Source organism: Thermobia domestica, chromosome 8, assembly GCF_964235325.1.
Source record: "Thermobia domestica chromosome 8, izTheDome1.hap1.1, whole genome shotgun sequence".
NCBI classification, from domain to species: domain Eukaryota; kingdom Metazoa; phylum Arthropoda; class Insecta; order Zygentoma; family Lepismatidae; genus Thermobia; species Thermobia domestica.
Genome location: NC_137461.1, coordinates 136,832,124 through 136,850,959, shown reverse-complemented (window position 1 = coordinate 136,850,959; position 18,836 = coordinate 136,832,124). Strand labels below are relative to the sequence as shown.

The 18,836-nt window shown below is 32.8% G+C and overlaps 1 protein-coding gene across 2 annotated transcripts in view; it reads right to left on the bottom strand.

Moving 5' to 3' along the window:
• Positions 1 to 18,836, bottom strand: part of ck (unconventional myosin-VIIa ck) — a 234,346-nt gene that overhangs the window by 7,716 nt on the left and 207,794 nt on the right. For both annotated transcript variants that reach the window (XM_081769036.1, XM_081769038.1), the window contains exons 35-38: positions 18,321 to 18,522; positions 16,941 to 17,069; positions 16,440 to 16,536; positions 355 to 452 (exon numbers count right to left, since the gene is read on the bottom strand). In XM_081769036.1, coding sequence (XP_081625162.1) covers positions 355 to 452; positions 16,440 to 16,536; positions 16,941 to 17,069; positions 18,321 to 18,522 — 526 coding nt within the window. The remainder of the gene's footprint in view (positions 1 to 354; positions 453 to 16,439; positions 16,537 to 16,940; positions 17,070 to 18,320; positions 18,523 to 18,836) is intronic.

Below are 18,836 nucleotides of genomic sequence, written 5' to 3'. Positions count from 1 at the left end.
TTCCATGGTAAATTACTTGAAACAAAAAGGCAGTATTTGTATAGAACTTAATGGATGGATCTTTTATGCTCAATCGTAATCTACTCTGACGACTCTGAAAAACCACTACTTTCCTCACAATTCACTTTTGAGAACTTAGAAAGCTTAACTCTTGAACGATATTCATATCCGAATATATTAGTGTCATAAATAAAGAAAAGCACCGAATTTTCAATTGAGAGCTACCTTTTAGTATTAACGAGAATCCATGGCTACAGTTTTGTTATTTATTTATGTATTTATTGTTTTCTTAAAAAAGCAGATCATTAGTAAACAACCAATGGATAATTGGAAAATAACAAAATGAAATTTTACCTGCATCTTGATTATAAGCTGCTACAATCGATCTCTTCCAATCGTTTGCATTTTGAATCTTTAACAGATCAGCAGGAACTAACTCACGTAACATTTGACTGTAACACATCGAAAACCATGATAATAAACGTTAAATTACAATTCAAACTGAATTTAGTAACTAAACAAAAAAACTTTCCGATAACTTTAAATATTACAAGATAAAAGTCTAGACTTCTGCTATAAACTAAGTTCTTATCAATGTCAATATGAATGCTAACTTCTTCAGCATAGGTTGATATATAACAGAATGATACAATATAAACTGCAATAAACTAATTAATAATACTACAAAAAATAAACCTAAAACTTTCAAATACAAAAATGATAATAATGAATTTGTACTAACGTAACAGTGTTTAATCTTGTCATTGTAACTAATAATTCTTGCTACTTGCACTGCGGCATTCAACGGAGCACTTAGCTACAATTACAAAATTGAACAGTGTTAGGTTAGTAGACATTTATTATGAAAGTGTCTTACACTACTCCGTATTTGGCACACTGAATACAATAAAGAAAGAAAGTAACTCATAATCATTATGAGTTCTATCACTAAACAACTTTACATTGTGTTGTTTTTTGTTAGTGAGTAGTTCGTGAGGCAGTGTTGTACAAATTTTTATGAGGTATAAACCCAAAAGTTGTCAACCTGGGTAAACGTACCACTCTGCTGCTGGGTGTACGGTGTATGTGTGACTTATGTGATGTAAAATGTGACACATTGTGATTTTTAAATTGTGGGTGCGCGGATAGTTGAAGCGTATCGAGTGCAATAGTGTCCAAAGTGATGACTGCATACAGAATTCCTGAGAAGATATCATCAGAAAAGAGAAAAAGTGAACGGAAACCAAGCCTATTATTCATACCACATAAGCTGACAGGCAATCAAAATAAAACTCCCTTTGCCGCTGCAAAAGGGAAAAACAAATTACCCGTGTGTGGAAGTATGACTTTTTTTTAAGACAGAATTGTATTAAATTTAAATTTTCATTTAATCATTGATCTTTTAGCCATTATCAACAAATTCTATCTACAATAACTTTATTTAATTTCTCATTTTTAAAAGAACTATTGATTATTATTAATGTATTAAAGATTTCATTTTATTCATATTTTTAAATGGAATTACTAGAAATAAGATTTCAATTGTCACAAATTAACTTAGATGATTCTTTCATTTAAGAGCCAGGCAGGTTGTGAGTGAAACCAATCATGTGAAGGTTATACCTTACTTTCAAATTTCAATAAAAGTAGTATTCTATACGATTGGGTAATCGAATATGGGGAGCATTAATATGTGCAAAATATAGTGTGAATTTAACGAGTATAAATATTATATATAGTGTCGTATGTAATTAGTGTACATCTGAAAGCCATAATTAAGTCTTTAGACGTATTTAGACACATCATATACCTTTGTGTGCGGAAATTGATGGCGGGAATAGAAACATCAAAAGTTACGTTTATCAGACCATGTACGTGAGCATGGTGGGAAGAAAACTTGTTTTACTATCTCATCATCTTATCTGGGATGAAAGATGAGTGGACGGAATCGCCAAATACCAAGAACGATTGTCAGAAAGAACTGTAGAACTGAAGCAACACAACTGATGAAGATTTAGTCAACATCTGGATCGAACTGTTTCTACCATAACCGCCCAATTAGAGCTACGTAATCTACACCTCCGGATTTAGGTTGCAATTTCAAAACCTCTTATCACCTCCTCTGACGCGGTAGAGAAACAAAAATGGCGTCATAAACACAAAGCATGGAGCAATGACTGGAAGAGTAATATGGACTTATGAGTCATCTTGTTTCCAACAATAAGCCACATTTATGTATAGCAGACGCCCAAAGAGTCGTATACTTCCGACTGCTTATTTCCTACCTTAAAAATAACGGCGTTCATGTGCTGGCGTGGGCGAAAATTTCATGGTCTTCCGTAGATTCGACTATTGTTACTCTCGAAATAATAATAATAATAATAATAATAATAATAATAATAATAATAATTATTATTATTATTATTATTATTATTATTATTATTATTATTATTATTATTATTATTATTATTATTATTATTATTATTATTTCAGTGATTACGTTGCCACTTCAGATAACTACGTATATCCTATGGTTCAGATGTTACTGTGTAGCAACAACGCAGTTTTCCTAGATGGCAATACGTCAATACACACAATCTAACCTGCTCGGGCATTGTTTGAGGAACATTAAGATGAACGTCAACATATTACCGAACATCTATGGTCAGTTTTAGAGCAGCGAGTCTGGTTCAGACTTCCTTACTCATAAATGCGAACTTAAATAAGTGCAACACTCAATGAAGAATGAACGACTATTCATCTGCAAACGATTCACAAGTTATATGGTTCAATTTCGCGACGAATATAAGCTGTACTACAAGATAAAGATGGTCCAAAGTCACTATATTAATCGGATAAGTTTTGTTATGTTATGTTGTGTCCATTATTTTAATAACTCTCAATGTCTAATTTTATATATATTGGAACAAAAGAATCCCGAAGCGTGAATAGAAAATGAATTACTTAGAAGAAAAAATAAATAAAAAACATACAACCAATTAAAAAGGTACATTGTGAGAATTTTCGTTAAAATGCTTCAGACAGGAAATGGAAATAGCAGAAATAAAATAAAATAAAATTTAAAAAACAGAGAAAAATCTGAGAAGCGCCCAAGCAATCATCCTCCAATTAACACCATCTAGTTAGAACCTAATAACAATATCACTTTGCTACATGACCCTCCATTCAAACATGGCGGCTAACTGGACGCTTCTAAGCTTTGTTCTCTGTTCTTTAATTTTTCACTTTTCTTCTTTCTTTTTTCCTTACTTAATCCTCTTCGTATCTGATGTATTTTAGATAAAGTCCTAACTGTGATCTTCTTTTTAGAATTATGATTATACGTTTGCTGTTTCCTGCCAAGAGTAATTCATTATATACATATAGGCAATTTGACCTATCCTTAAAAGGGGTTATTCTACAACTAATTTGCAGATTTGTGATTTTCATTTTCTTAGATTTGCCGACTTACAGCCAAAAATTGCCAATCGTAAGCAAATTACTCTACTCTGACCATTAAATTGATATTTTTCTAACAGCTGACGAATGAAGTACTATTGTAAAGAAAGAACATATCCAAAATCACCACCAAGTCAAGTATGAATGGGTCGTAAATCGCAAATCGAGGTAGTAGTAGAAAATGGATCGATCTGGGCCATAAGAGAACAACTCAGGAGCCCCTGGGAAATTGAGCACCTTACACCGTGAACCCACGGTCTTTTACGACCTCCATTTTAGGGGTGTATTTGTTCCCTTTTATGACCACTTTTTAGGGGGTGTACTCGTTCTCTTTTATGACCACTTTTTCCAACCCCTATTTGAACATAGCAGAAATTACACTGAGACTATGAACACACAGCAGAGCAGATAATACATAGCAAAGCTAATAAAAGAGTATGGCTCATTTTTCAACCCTTATTTTACCATAGCAGAGAATACATGGAGACTACGAGCACATAGTATAGCAGATAATCTCTTATGAGTACACCACCCCTATTTTAACATAGTAGAAATAGCAGGCAATGAGCAAAGATTACAATAGAACACCCACGGTCTACAGATAGTCATTTTAAGGGTGAATTTGTTCCCTTTTATGAACACTTTTTAGGGGGTGTACTCATTTTCTTTTATGACAACTTTTTCCAACCCCTATTTTAACAGACAATGAATACCTATGTAACATAGCAAAGGGGGTGTGAACATACAACTGTATTCGTTTTTACCCCTATTTGAACATAGCAGATAATACATAAGACTACGTACTTTTTCCAACCCCTATTTTACCATAACAGAAATCACACAGAGACTACGAAACATAGCGAAGTCCACCTCTATTTAAACATAGTCCATTTTAGGGGTGAACTCGTTCCCTTTTATGAGCATATTTTCCAACCCTTATTTTAACATAGTAAAGAATACATAGCAGTTGGCCTATTTTTCCACCCTACTTGAACATAGTCCATTTTAAGGGTGGACTCATTCTCTTTTATGAGTATCGTTTCCAACCCCTATTCGAACACAGCAAAAACTAAAAAAAAAATGGGGATGTACTTGTTCCCTTTTTAACCCCTATTTCCCACAGAGGCTACGGACATAGCAGATTACCTGGGTCTTATAGTTTATGTGGGATACGCCCTTTCTATGACAATTTTAACCGATTTGGATAAAACTAGGTATATGGAAGTTTTCGAATATGCTGATTACGAATACCATTTCTATTTTTACCTGGGTCTTATAGTTTATGTGGGATACACCCTTTGTATGACACTTAAAACCCAATCACTCGTAAACGAAGCAACATATTGAGGTGGTGTTTCCACATTTAGTTATTGGTCATCAAAGACCACATGTCCCAAGAGTGTTGACCATCGAGGTCAAAGGTCAAAGTACTTAAAACCTAATAACTCGGAAACGGAGCCACATATTGAGATGGTGTTAGCACATTTAGTAATTGGTCATCAACTACTACAAGTTTCAAAAATAATGGTCATCGAGGTCAAAGGTCAGTCTCATAAATGAAACAACATATTGAGATAACGTTTCCTCATTTAGTAAATTTGTGTGATCTATTCAATTTTGTACAAAGCAGAAAAAAGTGAAGAAGGAATAAATTTGAGTGGCTTATTTACTTTTGTATTAACAAGAAAGAAAGCAAAGATATGCCATATTAACTAGCTGAGAATTATATGTCATATTGTATTATTTAAGCAAAACGAAAGGCTAAATTTGAGAAAGCGAACATGGACCATTTTACTCAAATTTGGATGGAGTATTTATCTTTGTATGAACCAGAAAAAAATGAAGAAGGTCCGTTTTAACTAGTTCAATATTTCTGTACAATTTTGTACTACCCAAATAAACGAAATATTATTTTTGTACCAATCACAAGAAAATCAAAGAAGGGTCATTTTATACCTTTTTGTTCTATTCAAATAATAAATTTCAGTGGTCTATTTTATTTTTGTACCAATCAGAAGAAAAGCAAAGATATGCCATTTTAACTATTTAAACAAACGAAAAGATAAATTTGAATGACCTATTCAATTTTATATCAACGAGAAATGCCATTTTGTACTAATCAAATAAACAAAAAAAGTGAAGAAGAACCATTTTAACTAACTCAGATCTTTATACCATTTTGTACTACTTTTTGTACCAATCAGAAGAAAATCAAAGAAGGGTCATTTTAACTAGCCAAGCAGAAAAAAAGGAAAGAATTAACACTTTGTACTAATCAAGTAAACAAAGGTATAAATTTGTACTAACCAGAAAAGGAGAAGAAGGATCAGCATTCTATACTTTTTGTGCCATTTATTGGGGTGTCCTATTTCCTTTTGTACCAACGAGAACCATTTTTAACTGGCTTAGAATTTTATGCCTTTTTGTAAAATTTGTAACAAACCAAAAAAAGCAAGGAAATGCCATTTTTAAATAGCTCAGCATGTTACAGCTTTTTGTGTTTTTGGTCTACCCAATTTCTTGACCATGTTGTACTATTTAAACAAACAAAGGAATAAATTTGTGTGACCTATTCACTTTTGTAACAATCAGAAAAAGGAAAGAATAAATTTGAGTGGCTTAAGCAAAGAAGGTCAATTTATATCTTTTTGTGCTATTAAATTTGAGTGACCTATTCAATTTTGTACCAAGTAGAAAAAATTTTGTTTGCAATTAAAAAAGCGGAGAAGGTCTACTTTCTGTACCAACCAGAGAAAAACAAAGAAAGACCATATTCTGCTACTCAAACAAACGAAGGAATAAATTTGTGTGACCTATTCACTTTTATAGCAAGCAGAAAAAGACCCCTTTTAGTTTTATACCAACCATGAAGGTCCATTATAACAAGCTCGGTATTTTTATACCATTTTGTATTACTCTATTTCATTGTTGTAACAATCAGAAGAAAACAGCTCAGAATTTTATACCTTTGTGGTGTTACATTTTGTATATTTTTGTGTCATCCAGAGAACAATTTAAATTGACTCTCACTGACAATTCAGTTGCCAGAGTCCAATGTTTGTAATATTACAATACTACAAATTGATCCATTTATAAAATAATATAGTTAACAGTTCAAGTTCTATTCTTACACAATCAAATGCATATGCTACAGTGGGCTCAGTGTTCATTTACAGAATTAAATAATTGTTTATCTTTCTCTAAAAACATTTCTTCTATTTTGTTGATATAATAATCACACTCTGTAATGTATTCATATACCAGATTAATTTTTTTCTCCAAAGTATAAGTGTTCTTAATATTACAACCTTTAAAATGCTTCTTTAAATAAAGTTTATAGATTTTCTCTCTCATTTCACGTTTAATTAAGATCGTCCACACCTTTTGTAATAATTCGTAATCATACTCCAGCAAACAGTTGTGATCTTTTTCATTTTCATTATGTTTAGAACATGCTTCACATAATAATACTGAATTTGGTGTATACTCATTAAATAATTGTATAACACATGTATCACTAATACTTTCACTAGTACACTCGCACTCATTAGCTTCCAGTTTAAAACAGGTAATATTTGAAATACTGTCATCATCACTTTTTGGGAGTATTTCATCATTATATCTATTATACCGTCTAAAATAATACGCATCTTCTAATTCCTGTGTTGGATATATGATTCTCACTTTATCACGTAATTCATCTGGCAAATCGGGGTCAGACGGGTGAATTAACAGTATAGGTTTTTCGTTTTCACGCTGAATTTCTTTTTCTCTAGTTGAAACATAAACAATTTCTATGCTAGTCATTTTTCTGCTCTTCAGCAAAAACCAATCAATTAAATAATTTTATATATCTACAATAAAAACATTCTATGCATTCTCCGTGTTTAATAATATGTTTCAATATGTATAAAATTCTGAGCTGTTTTCTTCTGATTGTTACAAAAATGAAATAGAGTAATACAAACTGGTATAAAAATACCGAGCTTGTTATAATGGACCTTCATGGTTGGTATAAAACTAAAAGGGGCTTGCTATAAAAGTGAATAGGTCACACAAATGTATTCCTTCGTTTGTTTGAGTAGCAGAATATGGTCTTTCTTTGTTTTTCTCTGGTTGGTACAGAAAGTAGAATTTGAGTAGTACAAAATGTACATAAAATAAACCTTCTTTGTTTTTTTTATTGCAAACAAAATTTTTTCTACTTGGTATAAAATTGAATAGGTCACTCAAATTTAATAGCACAAAAAGATATAAATTGACCTTCTTTGCTTAAGCCACTCAAAATGTATTCTTTCGTTTTTCTGATTGTTACAAAAGTGAATAGGTCACACAAATTTATTCCTTTGTTTGTTTAAATAGTACAACATGGTCAAGAAATTGGGTAGACCAAAAACACAAAAAGCTGTAACATGCTGAGCTATTTAAAAATGGTATTTCCTTGCTTTTTTTGGTTTGTTACAAATTTTACAAAAAGGCATAAAATTCTAAGCCAGTTAAAAATGGTTCTCGTTGGTACAAAAGGAAATAGGACACCCCAATAAATGGCACAAAAAGTATAGAATGCTGATCCTTCTTCTCCTTTTCTGGTTAGTACAAATTTATACCTTTGTTTACTTGATTAGTACAAAGTGTTAATTCTTTCCTTTTTTTCTGCTTGGCTAGTTAAAATGACCCTTCTTTGATTTTCTTCTGATTGGTACAAAAAGTAGTACAAAATGGTATAAAGATCTGAGTTAGTTAAAATGGTTCTTCTTCACTTTTTTCTGGTTCATACAAAGATAAATACTCCATCCAAATTTGAGTAAAATGGTTCATGTTCGCTTTCTCAAATTTAGCCCTTCGTTTTGTTTAAATAATACAACATGCACTAGAAATTCTAAGCTAAATAAAAATGGCATTTCTCCTTGGTACAAAATGGAATAGATCACTTAAATTTATCCCTTCGTTTATTTAAATAGTTAATATGGCATATCTTTGCTTTCTTTCTTGTTACTCCATCCAAATTAATTTTTGCGTTATAGAAATTCTGCGCTAGTTAAAAAGGTCTTTTTTCGCTTTTTCTTTCGTTTATTTGAGTAGTACAAAATGGTTCTTCTTTGTTTGGTATAAAAAAGTAGAACACCCAAATTTGTTCTTTCGTTCATTGGGCTAGTATAAAGGTATATAAATTCTGAGTTAGCTAAATTGGACCTTCTTCGATTTTTCTGGTTATTACAAAAAACAGGTCACTCAAATTTATCCCATCGTTTGTTTAAATAGTACAAAAAGGTACAGAAATTCTCAGTTAGTTAAAATGGGTCTTCTTCGCTTTTTCTGATTAGTACAATTTTGTTCTTTCGTGAAAATACTCAGCTACAAAATTAAATAGCTCACTCATATTTATGCCTTCGTTTATTAGACTAGTTTAAAATGATATAAAATGATCCTTTTTTGCTTATTCCTTTGTTTGTTGAAATAATACAAAATGGTATAAAATACTCAACTTCGGTTTTTCAAATTAAATAGCTCACTCAAATGCATTACTTCGTTTAACTGATTTTAGAGTTGACACAAATTATAAGTCCTTTGTTTATTTGAATACTCCAAAATGGTGCAATTTCTTTTTTTCTCGGTGGTACAAAACTAAATACTCCATTGTTTATTTGAGTAGTAAAATTATATATAATAGTCCTTCTTCGCCTTTTTCTGAGCCAGTTAAAATGCCATTTCTCATTGGTACAAAATTGAATAGGCCACTTAAATTTATTATTTCGTATATTCATCTAGTTCATTTTTTTTCTCGTTGGTATAAAAAGTAGAACATCGAAATTATGAACTTGTTAAAATGATCCTTCTTCGGGTTTTTCTGATTGATACAAAAATAGAACATTTCAGTAGTTCAAAAGTTACATAATGGTCAATTTTCGTTTGTTTAAACAGTACATAATGAGCTAGTTAAAGTAGCTCTTCTTCTCTTTTCTAGTTGGTACAAAAGAAAATAATCCACCTAATCTTCACTTCTTTTTTTTCTGGCTGGTATTCCTTCGTTTATTGGAGTAGTACAAAATGGTATAAAAGTCTGAGTTAGTTAAAATGAACCTTCTTCGTTTTTTTTTTTTTTTTTTTTTGTTTTGTTTATTTGAGTAGTACAAAATAGCATTTCTCGTTGGTACAAAATTGAATAGGTCATTCAAATTTATCTTTTCGTTTGTTTAAATAGTTAAAATGGTATATCTTTGCTTTTCTCCTGATTGGTACAAAAATAAAATTTCGTTTATTTGGGTAGTACAAAATTGTACAGAAATATTGAACTAGTTAAAACGGATCATCTTCATTTTTTTTCTGGTTCATACAAAGATAAATACTCCATCCAAATTTGAGTAAAACGGTCCATGTTCGCTTTCTCAAATTTAGCCCTTCGTTTTGCTTAAATAATACATAGCTAGTTAATACGGCATATCTTTGCTTTCTTTCTTGTTAATCCATTTGAATAGCCCAAAAAGGTACAGAAATTCTGCGCTAGTTAAAATTGTGCTCCTTTGATTTCTTTCTCATTAATACAAAAGTAAATAAGCCACTCAAATTTATTCCTTCTTCACTTTTTTTCTACTTTGTACAAAATTGAATAGATCACACAAATTTACTAAATGAGGAAACGTTACCTCAATATGTGGATCCATTTTCGAGTTATTAGGTTTTAAGTACTTTGACCTTTGACCTCGATGATCATTATTTTGGAACTTGTAGTATTTGATGACCAATTACTAAATGTGGAAACAGCACCTCAATATGTGGATCCATTTTCGAGTTATTAGGTTTTAAGTACTTTGACCTTTGACCTCGATGATCATTATTTTGGAACTTGTAGTATTTGATGACCAATTACTAAATGTGGAAACAGCACTTCAATACGTTGCTTCGTTTTTGAGTTATTAGGTTTTAAGTGTCATACAAAGGGCGTATCCCACATAAACTATCAGACCCAGATAAAAATAGGTATGATATTTGTAATCAGCATGTCCGAAAACCCCTACATACCGAGTTTCACCCAAATCGGTTAAAATTGTCATAGAAAGGGCGTATGCCACATAAACTATAGGACCCAGGTAAAAATAAGTATAATATTCGTACTAAGCATGGTCGAAAACCCCCATATGCCGAGTTTCATCCAAATCGGTTCAAAGAGCGTATCGAATCGCTATGTTACATAGGTATTCATTGTCTTAAAATAGGGGTTGAAAAAAAATCTTATGTAATTTCTGCTATGGTAAAATAGGGGTTGAAAAAGTAATCATAAAAGAGAACGAGTACACCCCTTAAAATGTATTCTCTGGTCTGCTGTGTGTTCGTAGTCTCAGTGTAATTTCTGCTATGTTCAATTAGGGGTGGAGAAAATGAATACACCTCCTGTGCTATGTCCGCTATGTTTCGTAGTCTCTGTTATGGTAAAATAAGGGTTGGAAAATAAGCCGTATTAGATCTGCTATGTAATCTGTACTATGTTATAATAGGGGGTTGGAAAATATGCTCATAAAAGGGAATGAATACACCCCTAAAATGGAGGTTGTTGTGTTTATTATCTGCTCTGCTATGTGTTCGTTCTTATGCTAAGGGGTTGAAAACGAATACACCTCTGCTATGTGTTCGTAGTCTTATGCTATGTTAAAATAAGGGTTGGAAAATATGCTCATAAAAGAGAACGAGTACACCCTTGTTATGTTACGTACTCTTATGCTCTGCTGTATGTTCATAGTCTCAGCGTAATTTCTGCTATGTTAAAATAGGGGTTGGAAAATAAGCCATACTCTTGTATTAGCTCTTCTATGTTACATAGTCTTCTGCTCTGCTGTGTGTTCATAGTCTCAGTGTAATTTCTGCTATGTTCAGAATAGGGGTTGGAAAATATGCTCATAAAAGAGAATGAATACACCCTTGTTATGTTAGGTACTCTTATGTGTTATCTGCTCTTCTATGTGTTCGTAATTTCTGCTATGTTAAAATAGGGGTTGGAAAATATGCTCATAAAAGAGAACGAGTTCACCCTTGTTATGTTACGTACTCTTATGTGTTATCTGCTCTGCTGTGTGTTCGTAATTAAAATAGGGGTTGGAAAATATGCTCATAAAAGGAAACGAGTTCACCCTTAAAATGTGCTCATAAAAGAGAACGAGTTCACCCCTGAAAAAGTGTTCATAAAAGGGAACGAGTCTTATGTGTTACCTGCTCTGCTGTGTGATGTTCGTATGGGTTGGAAAATATGCTCATAAAAGGGAACGAGTTCACCCCTTAAAAAGTGCTCGTAAAAGAGAACGAGTACACCCCGTAAAAAGTGCTCATAAAAGGGAACAAATTCACCCCTAAAATGGAGGTCGTAAAAGACCGTGGGTTCACGGTGTAAGGTGCTAAATTTCCCAGGGGCTCCTGAGTTGTTCTCTTATGGCCCAGATCGATCCATTTTCTACTACTCGAGGTATTATTTTTTATAAACTTCTTCATATCAAAGCGAATAGGGAAAAAAAAATCACATTTGGCGTACCAATTCTAAAATGACTCCCAAGTTTGTCAGTGTAGAGAAATAACTGAAAAAAGAACTGCAAGGTAACTACTTGCAAATTACAAACCTTGTTCAAAATGCCCCATGATTGCGTATAGAAGCACGCAACCAACGATACACACCAGGCACTGTCAGTCGAGATCAGAATGTGTCTTTATGTACAGAGCGGTTGCCAAGATCCCCTCTCTTCTACGGATGCTACCGGTACGCAGTACACTAGATTCTTCATGTACTTCCAAATGTAGAATCTATGGTGTTAAATCTATGAAACCAGTTACGCGCAAGGCTTTTTTTTTTTTTTAAGTAGTACTATTTCATTCATCAGCTATTACGAAAATATCGGAGCCCATAAGAACATAAAAGACACACTGTTCTTTCTGCTGCAAAATTTAAATTGCATCATTAATGGCGTGTTTTTAAGAGAGAAAATGGCTATGATGTTGGAGGATGTAACGCTAATTATAAGAAGAGACATGGTTTACCAGCATGATGGCTACACAGTCCACTTTTACCGAAGTGTGCAACAGTGGCTGGATAACAATTATCCAATCACATGGGCTGGTCGAAATGGCGCCACACCATGTCCGGTGCGAAGTCTCTAGATTTATGGTTTTGTGACTTCTACATTTGTGTTCACATGAAACATGTCCCATACCACACACAGGTAGAATCCATAGCAGAGTTGAAGAAAGAATCTTAGCAGCTGGTCAGCACGTAAAAGACACACTCTCAACGCGAATGAAAGTGACTAAAGAACGTCATAAGCTGCTTGATTGAATACCCAAGCAGGGCGGGGGGAGGGGGCAATTCAAACAAGTTTTGTAATTTGTAGATGTATTTTCGAATTGTTTCATTAAGCTTGATTACTTTGCAATTATTGTACCTTTATGGAAACCTTATGAAATGACTTAATGATTTAGTTATTTTAGTAATTTATAGTCAAGTGTCTTATTTATTTATTTTATTTTATTTGATATTTTTAATTTTTTTTACAGTGGCACTTCTTTCGTCAGCTATTAGAAAAATACGTCGCAATCACAAATCTTGTTCAGTGGTTAGAGTGGAGTAGTTTGTTCACAATTTGCAATTTTGGGCTGTAATTCGGTAAATCTTAAAACTGCAAAATTATTCCGAAACTACCGATTTGCGACCCTCGGTTCATAGGAACAAATTTGTTCCAAATTAGTTCCACAATAGCCCTTTTTAAAGAATAAGTCGAATTACCAGTCACCCTATTTTGAATTCCCGGTCTTTCTCATAAATCACTCTTCTATGATTTGTAAGCTGTGCCATTCTCCCTCCTTAACGTGCATCATTCTTAATATTTTCGATCCTCTCTTCTATTCTTAGATTTTTCTTCTATGTATATCATTTCAGGCTTTGCACAACACCTAATTTCTCTCTTTTGTTGTAGCACTCTTATCTTTAAATGTTCTCGAGGCACAGACTAGTGAAGAATATCACGTTTATGCACACTATATTCGATTGATTTACAAAACGTAATGGAAGTTATGGTACTTGTTTCATTTTATATGTCTTCTACAAAAGTATGGGAAATCTTAGGTACGAATAAACTACATGGTGCCATGCAAAGGTGTACAAAAGAATGAGAAATGGAATTATATTCTCAAATTTACTGGATAAAGTTTCATTCTTCATTCTTGGTCATTTCCATGCGTTTTTAGTAGGGTTTTAGTACGTATATATATATATATATATATATATACAGGCACGTAGCCAGGATTTCGTGAAGGGGGGGGTCCGTGACATGAACTTCTGTGGTCATCACAAAAGGGTCTCGATCACTCTAAACTATTTTACTGGAACATATATTGGTTCGTTTAGCCAGGATTTCGTAACGGGGAGGAGGAGTGACATGAAATTCTGAAGGCCCAGTACCTCGATCAATCTATTTTACTATTAACATATATTGCTTTGTTAGGACAATAAAATGACTATATGTTGGCAAGTATTTTAATAACAAACTATGAAGAAATTTCGAGCAAAATAATAGAAAAAGTATTGAAAAAGATTTTGCAATATTAACTTCCTTCTCCTGTTTATTCAAATATAACAATTTTTCTTTCGTTATGACCTCAATTATTCTAAAAAGTACATACTGAATACTGTCTTGGAAACTATCTTCTAATATAAATAAAATAAAGAGTTTGTTTGTGTGTTTGTCTGTCTGTCTGTCTGTATGCGGCCTGGAGACCAGATGAGTTAACCGAGAGTTACCAAATTTTGGTCAGGGATACCTTGGCTCAGGCGCCAGATCAAGACGAAGCGTTTTTTTTTTTAAATCGAAAGAGTGGGGTCTCAGGGGGGGTGTTTACTGGAGCCGGCTTGGGAACCAGACAAATTGACCGAGAGTTACCAAATTTTAGTCACGAATACCTTGGTCCAGGCTCCAGACCAGAGTTAAACGTTTTTGTCGAAATCCGAACCAGGGGGGTCTCAGGGAAGCATTTACCGGGACATGTAAAAGTAGTAGAAAATGACCGATATTTATTTATTTATTTAACCATCACCAAATACGGCTCAGAGGCCATTTTACATTGGATATCCAACAACATTATTAGAGATGCGCACGAGACAAGATTTGTTTCTGTCTCGTCTCGAAAATGTGCTGTAAAAGTGATGTCTCGACTCGAAAAATGTATATTTCTGTATTGGAAGAGCCGTGGCTCGACTCGAATTTTGCCAGGAAAATCCTGTCTCGACTCGTCTCGTGCGCATCCCTAAACATTAACAATGGAAAGAATTTGGGAAGGCATCGGCCAGGGCCTGTTTAGTAGGTACCATCCAGGCATTTGCCTGGTAGGATCGAGGGAAACCCTGGAAACCCGCAGTCAGGATGGTAGGCAGCGGGATTCGAAGCCACGACCTCCTGAATGCGAAGCCAACGCTCTATCACTTGAGCTATTAGTGTCGAATTCATATTTTCGCGGTCGCTGAAATCAATTGTGAAACTCTAATCGCATTAACTTCCAAATTCACGCTATTCGGCTCCGGGCCGGGAGTCACAGGAGGAGGGGGGTGAGATACCAAGACATATAAAAGTAATCCAAAATGACCGATATTAGTTTCAAATCCATAGTTTCGCGGTCGCTGAAATCAATGGTGACACTTCCATTAGCGATGACTTGTAAGAATGCGGACCGGGAGTTAGCGGGGGTGGATACCGAGACATGTAAAAAATAGCCCAAAATGACCGATATTAGTATCAAATCCATAGTTTTCGCGGTCGCTGAGATCAATGGTGATACTCCCACAGGCGTTGACTTTCAAATACAGCCCACGTGCGAAGCATGTGTATATTCAACTAGTTTTACAATATATGCGTTCCTTTCTCTGTTGAATCAAATGCTAACCGAACTTTCTTTCAACATATTCTTTTTTGTTTTTATTATTCCGTCAACTACTGTCGGTTCCAAATGACAGGTTAAAGGAGCAACAGAAAATTGTTTTTGAAATAACATGTTTGATACTGCAAGGATGCGATGATGAAAAGTTATGATTAAAAACGTCCACGCTGTTACACAACGGCACTTATGCTTTCGAAAGCTTGAAATCTCCCTGACAAGTAGCAGGAATTCTGAAAATTCCATAACTTTTCTTGAAATTTCAAATTCCCTGACTCTTCCAGATTACCTCGCTTACCTCGCCATGATATTGCAAGTAATACAAATCTCCTCATAAGAAAGAGTAAGCAAAAGCTTCCTGTAGTTTTCTTTTTAATTTTTAACGCTGATCCTTCTTTTTGTCATTTCATTTTGTTTTATCCTTTCTAATTTTTTTTCATTTCTGGTCTCGAAGGGGGGGGTCCGGACCCCCCCCCTTGGCTACGTGCCTGTATATATATATATATATATATATATATATATATATATATATATATATATATATATATATATATATATATATATATATATATATATATATATATATATATATATATATATATATATATATATATATATATATGGATAGGAATATGAGCAATACTGAAGCAGAATTTTCAATCGTGGTTTGCCATGGTAATAATGAAGTATACGATATACTACATGAGTCCTTTGTAAACAAATGAAAATCTAAAAAATATATATTAAGATAATATTTTAAACGTAAGCATACATTTACACAAGAATAGACATATCATGTAGTATCTTCCTATTATTCTAATGCCAAACTAGTGATGTATTTGAAATATAGTACTCTTACATGATTCAATTGTATCTGTAGGAATAAATACAAATCCTAATTTTCAAAATATGATGGAATGGTATTTTCTCACCTTTAAATACTGTTTACCGTTAAAATTCTTGATGCACAGCATTTAATCCTAAGTAAATTTATTAAAATGATATGAAGCATCACGATTTATAATATATAATTACAAGAAATTAATTTCAGCATAAATTATATTGCTTTGTTTACTTACGGGATTGCCTGCAATTCCTGCTTACTTTCACCGAACCGTACTCTGTATACCAAAGCTGCCAAACGAGCTGCTTCGTCCTTAGTGCATTTGTGGTATCCTTTAAAAAAATAAATAAAATAAAATACTCATAGGGTATTATTCCAGTATCCTTTGATATTTCAGCCTAAATTTCGGTATCAAAAAGTCCAGACAGCAGTATAAGAAAACATAAAACAGTATCTTAATAACTACGGACACACTATTTATGTATTTATTTATCGACAAAATTGCACTAATTTTAAGAGTTGTCAATTGCAACGTAGTGTCTGCAAAATGCTGTTTTTAATGGTAGTTACATATTAAGATTTACAACTCGCTTTATTATTTTTCATCAATTTATGTAAATATTCTGCAAATCTTTAATTCGCAATTAAAATTACTTCACTTTCCAATAAATAAAATCAACTTGGATTATTTAACAAATAAAGGGAAAAATATTGTATTCCTAAAATCAACACTTACCTCTCAATAGTTTGGGAAGTTCTTGGTGGAAATGAAAGATGAGATCCGCATTTCTGTCTTTTCCTGGGACTGTGTTCGTCCACAACTTCTTCATAAAGAATACTTGATATGTAAATTGAGGTGAAGTACCTATAGAAAATAAATGAGCAAAAAGTAAGAAATACCATTTCTGGAAAATGACGAAAAATATATATATTCAAAATGACGAACAAACTAAGTTGTTCACATTTTGAATTACTATCGTTATCCTGAATAGTCATTACACAATATATTTAAAATGTGAACGACTGAGTTTGTATTCCTTTAACCCTTAACTACGTAGTTCATGTATCTTTTACATATTATTGAGCACAGTTTCTAAGTAGTACATGCATACCAGAACTGTTCTGGTGTAAACTAGACCTGCAATAACGGATGAGAAAATACAAGTGAGAGGCTTAACTGTAAGTTTCACGAAATAAAATTCCTTGTATTATCCACTAAAATTACGTTGTCAGTCTATATATCAGTACATAAATTTAATATTTATTTTTAGCAGCTTCTAGACTAAAGGTTTTTAATCTTGGACGTTCACAGACACAGACTATCATAAGTTTCGAAAAAAATTTTCGTAAACCGGAAAATTAATAAAAATGAAGCGCTTTTAGATGTACATTTAACATTCATTATTAAATTTTACAATTTTAAATAAAAAAATCACATCTGTAATCAGTATGCAACCATATTTAACCAACGAACCGTTAAAAATAATGAATTAAGTAATTTTCGGAATACTCTGGGGTCTCACTTGTAATTTATAGGTCAACACACTTATTTCCATAAACAGATATGCGAGTGAACAGGCTTCCAGCGACTAAGTCGGAATTGATAACGATCAAGATCTCATATTCAGTAAACATGAAATTCTGAAGTAGGTTCATTATTCTTCAAGAACAGACAGTTGAAATTGATTATGTCTTCAACAATAAGCTACTAAAAGTTATTAACTTCTGTACGAATTTTGCGTTATCTTAAAAACGAGTTTACAAAAGTGACACCATATTTTAATACCATATTTACATGTTTAGTCTAGCTGTCTTTCTTCATTTGATTTAAATTGAGCAAAAATATATTAGTTAATTAACTTATGAACTGCCTTTATTAGTAATATAAAGGCTTTGGTAGCTAGGTAAAGTACAGAAATAATAATAATAATAATAATAATAATAATAATAATAATAATAATAATAATAATAATAATAATAATAATAATAATAATAAACTATAGGAAGCACAATACTATCTATGCAATTTTAGAACTCAATATAATGTTAGATAGTTAGTTTTTAAGGAATTCTTGAAATCTCCCATTCTTTCAAATGGAGAAGTACAATAGCATACCATCTCTAGACGGGCGAGCTTTCTTGATCCAATCTGTAAGATGCCGAACAAAGTCGAAAAAGAAATCTCCCTCAGGCACTGATATGACTTTATCTGCGATTTTCACAAATAAACTGAAACCCTCACTCGACCGAAGATTCAGTCGCTGAGATATATTTTGGCAGAAGTCTTTAGCTCTTGTCGATGAGTCTACTTCGAATGCCTAGAAAATAAATAATAATGTTGCATTATAGTATTTTTTTAAAATAAATATCAATTAATGTATGACTTTTTTCAATAGTCTTTATTTAGTTTAAGAGTCATTCCATTTAAATGTCAAGATTCCCATGTAAATTTTTCGTTATAATTTTAAAATGTTGAAAAATATCACCTTTGTTTAGAAAAAGAAATACAAACACAACTAGGAGATAAGATAAGTAACAATTGTATAACTATTGCGATTAGATATTTTACAGAACATTATTTATATAAAATAAAATTCAAACTTAACGTTTACTGCCTTCTCAATGTTCAGTA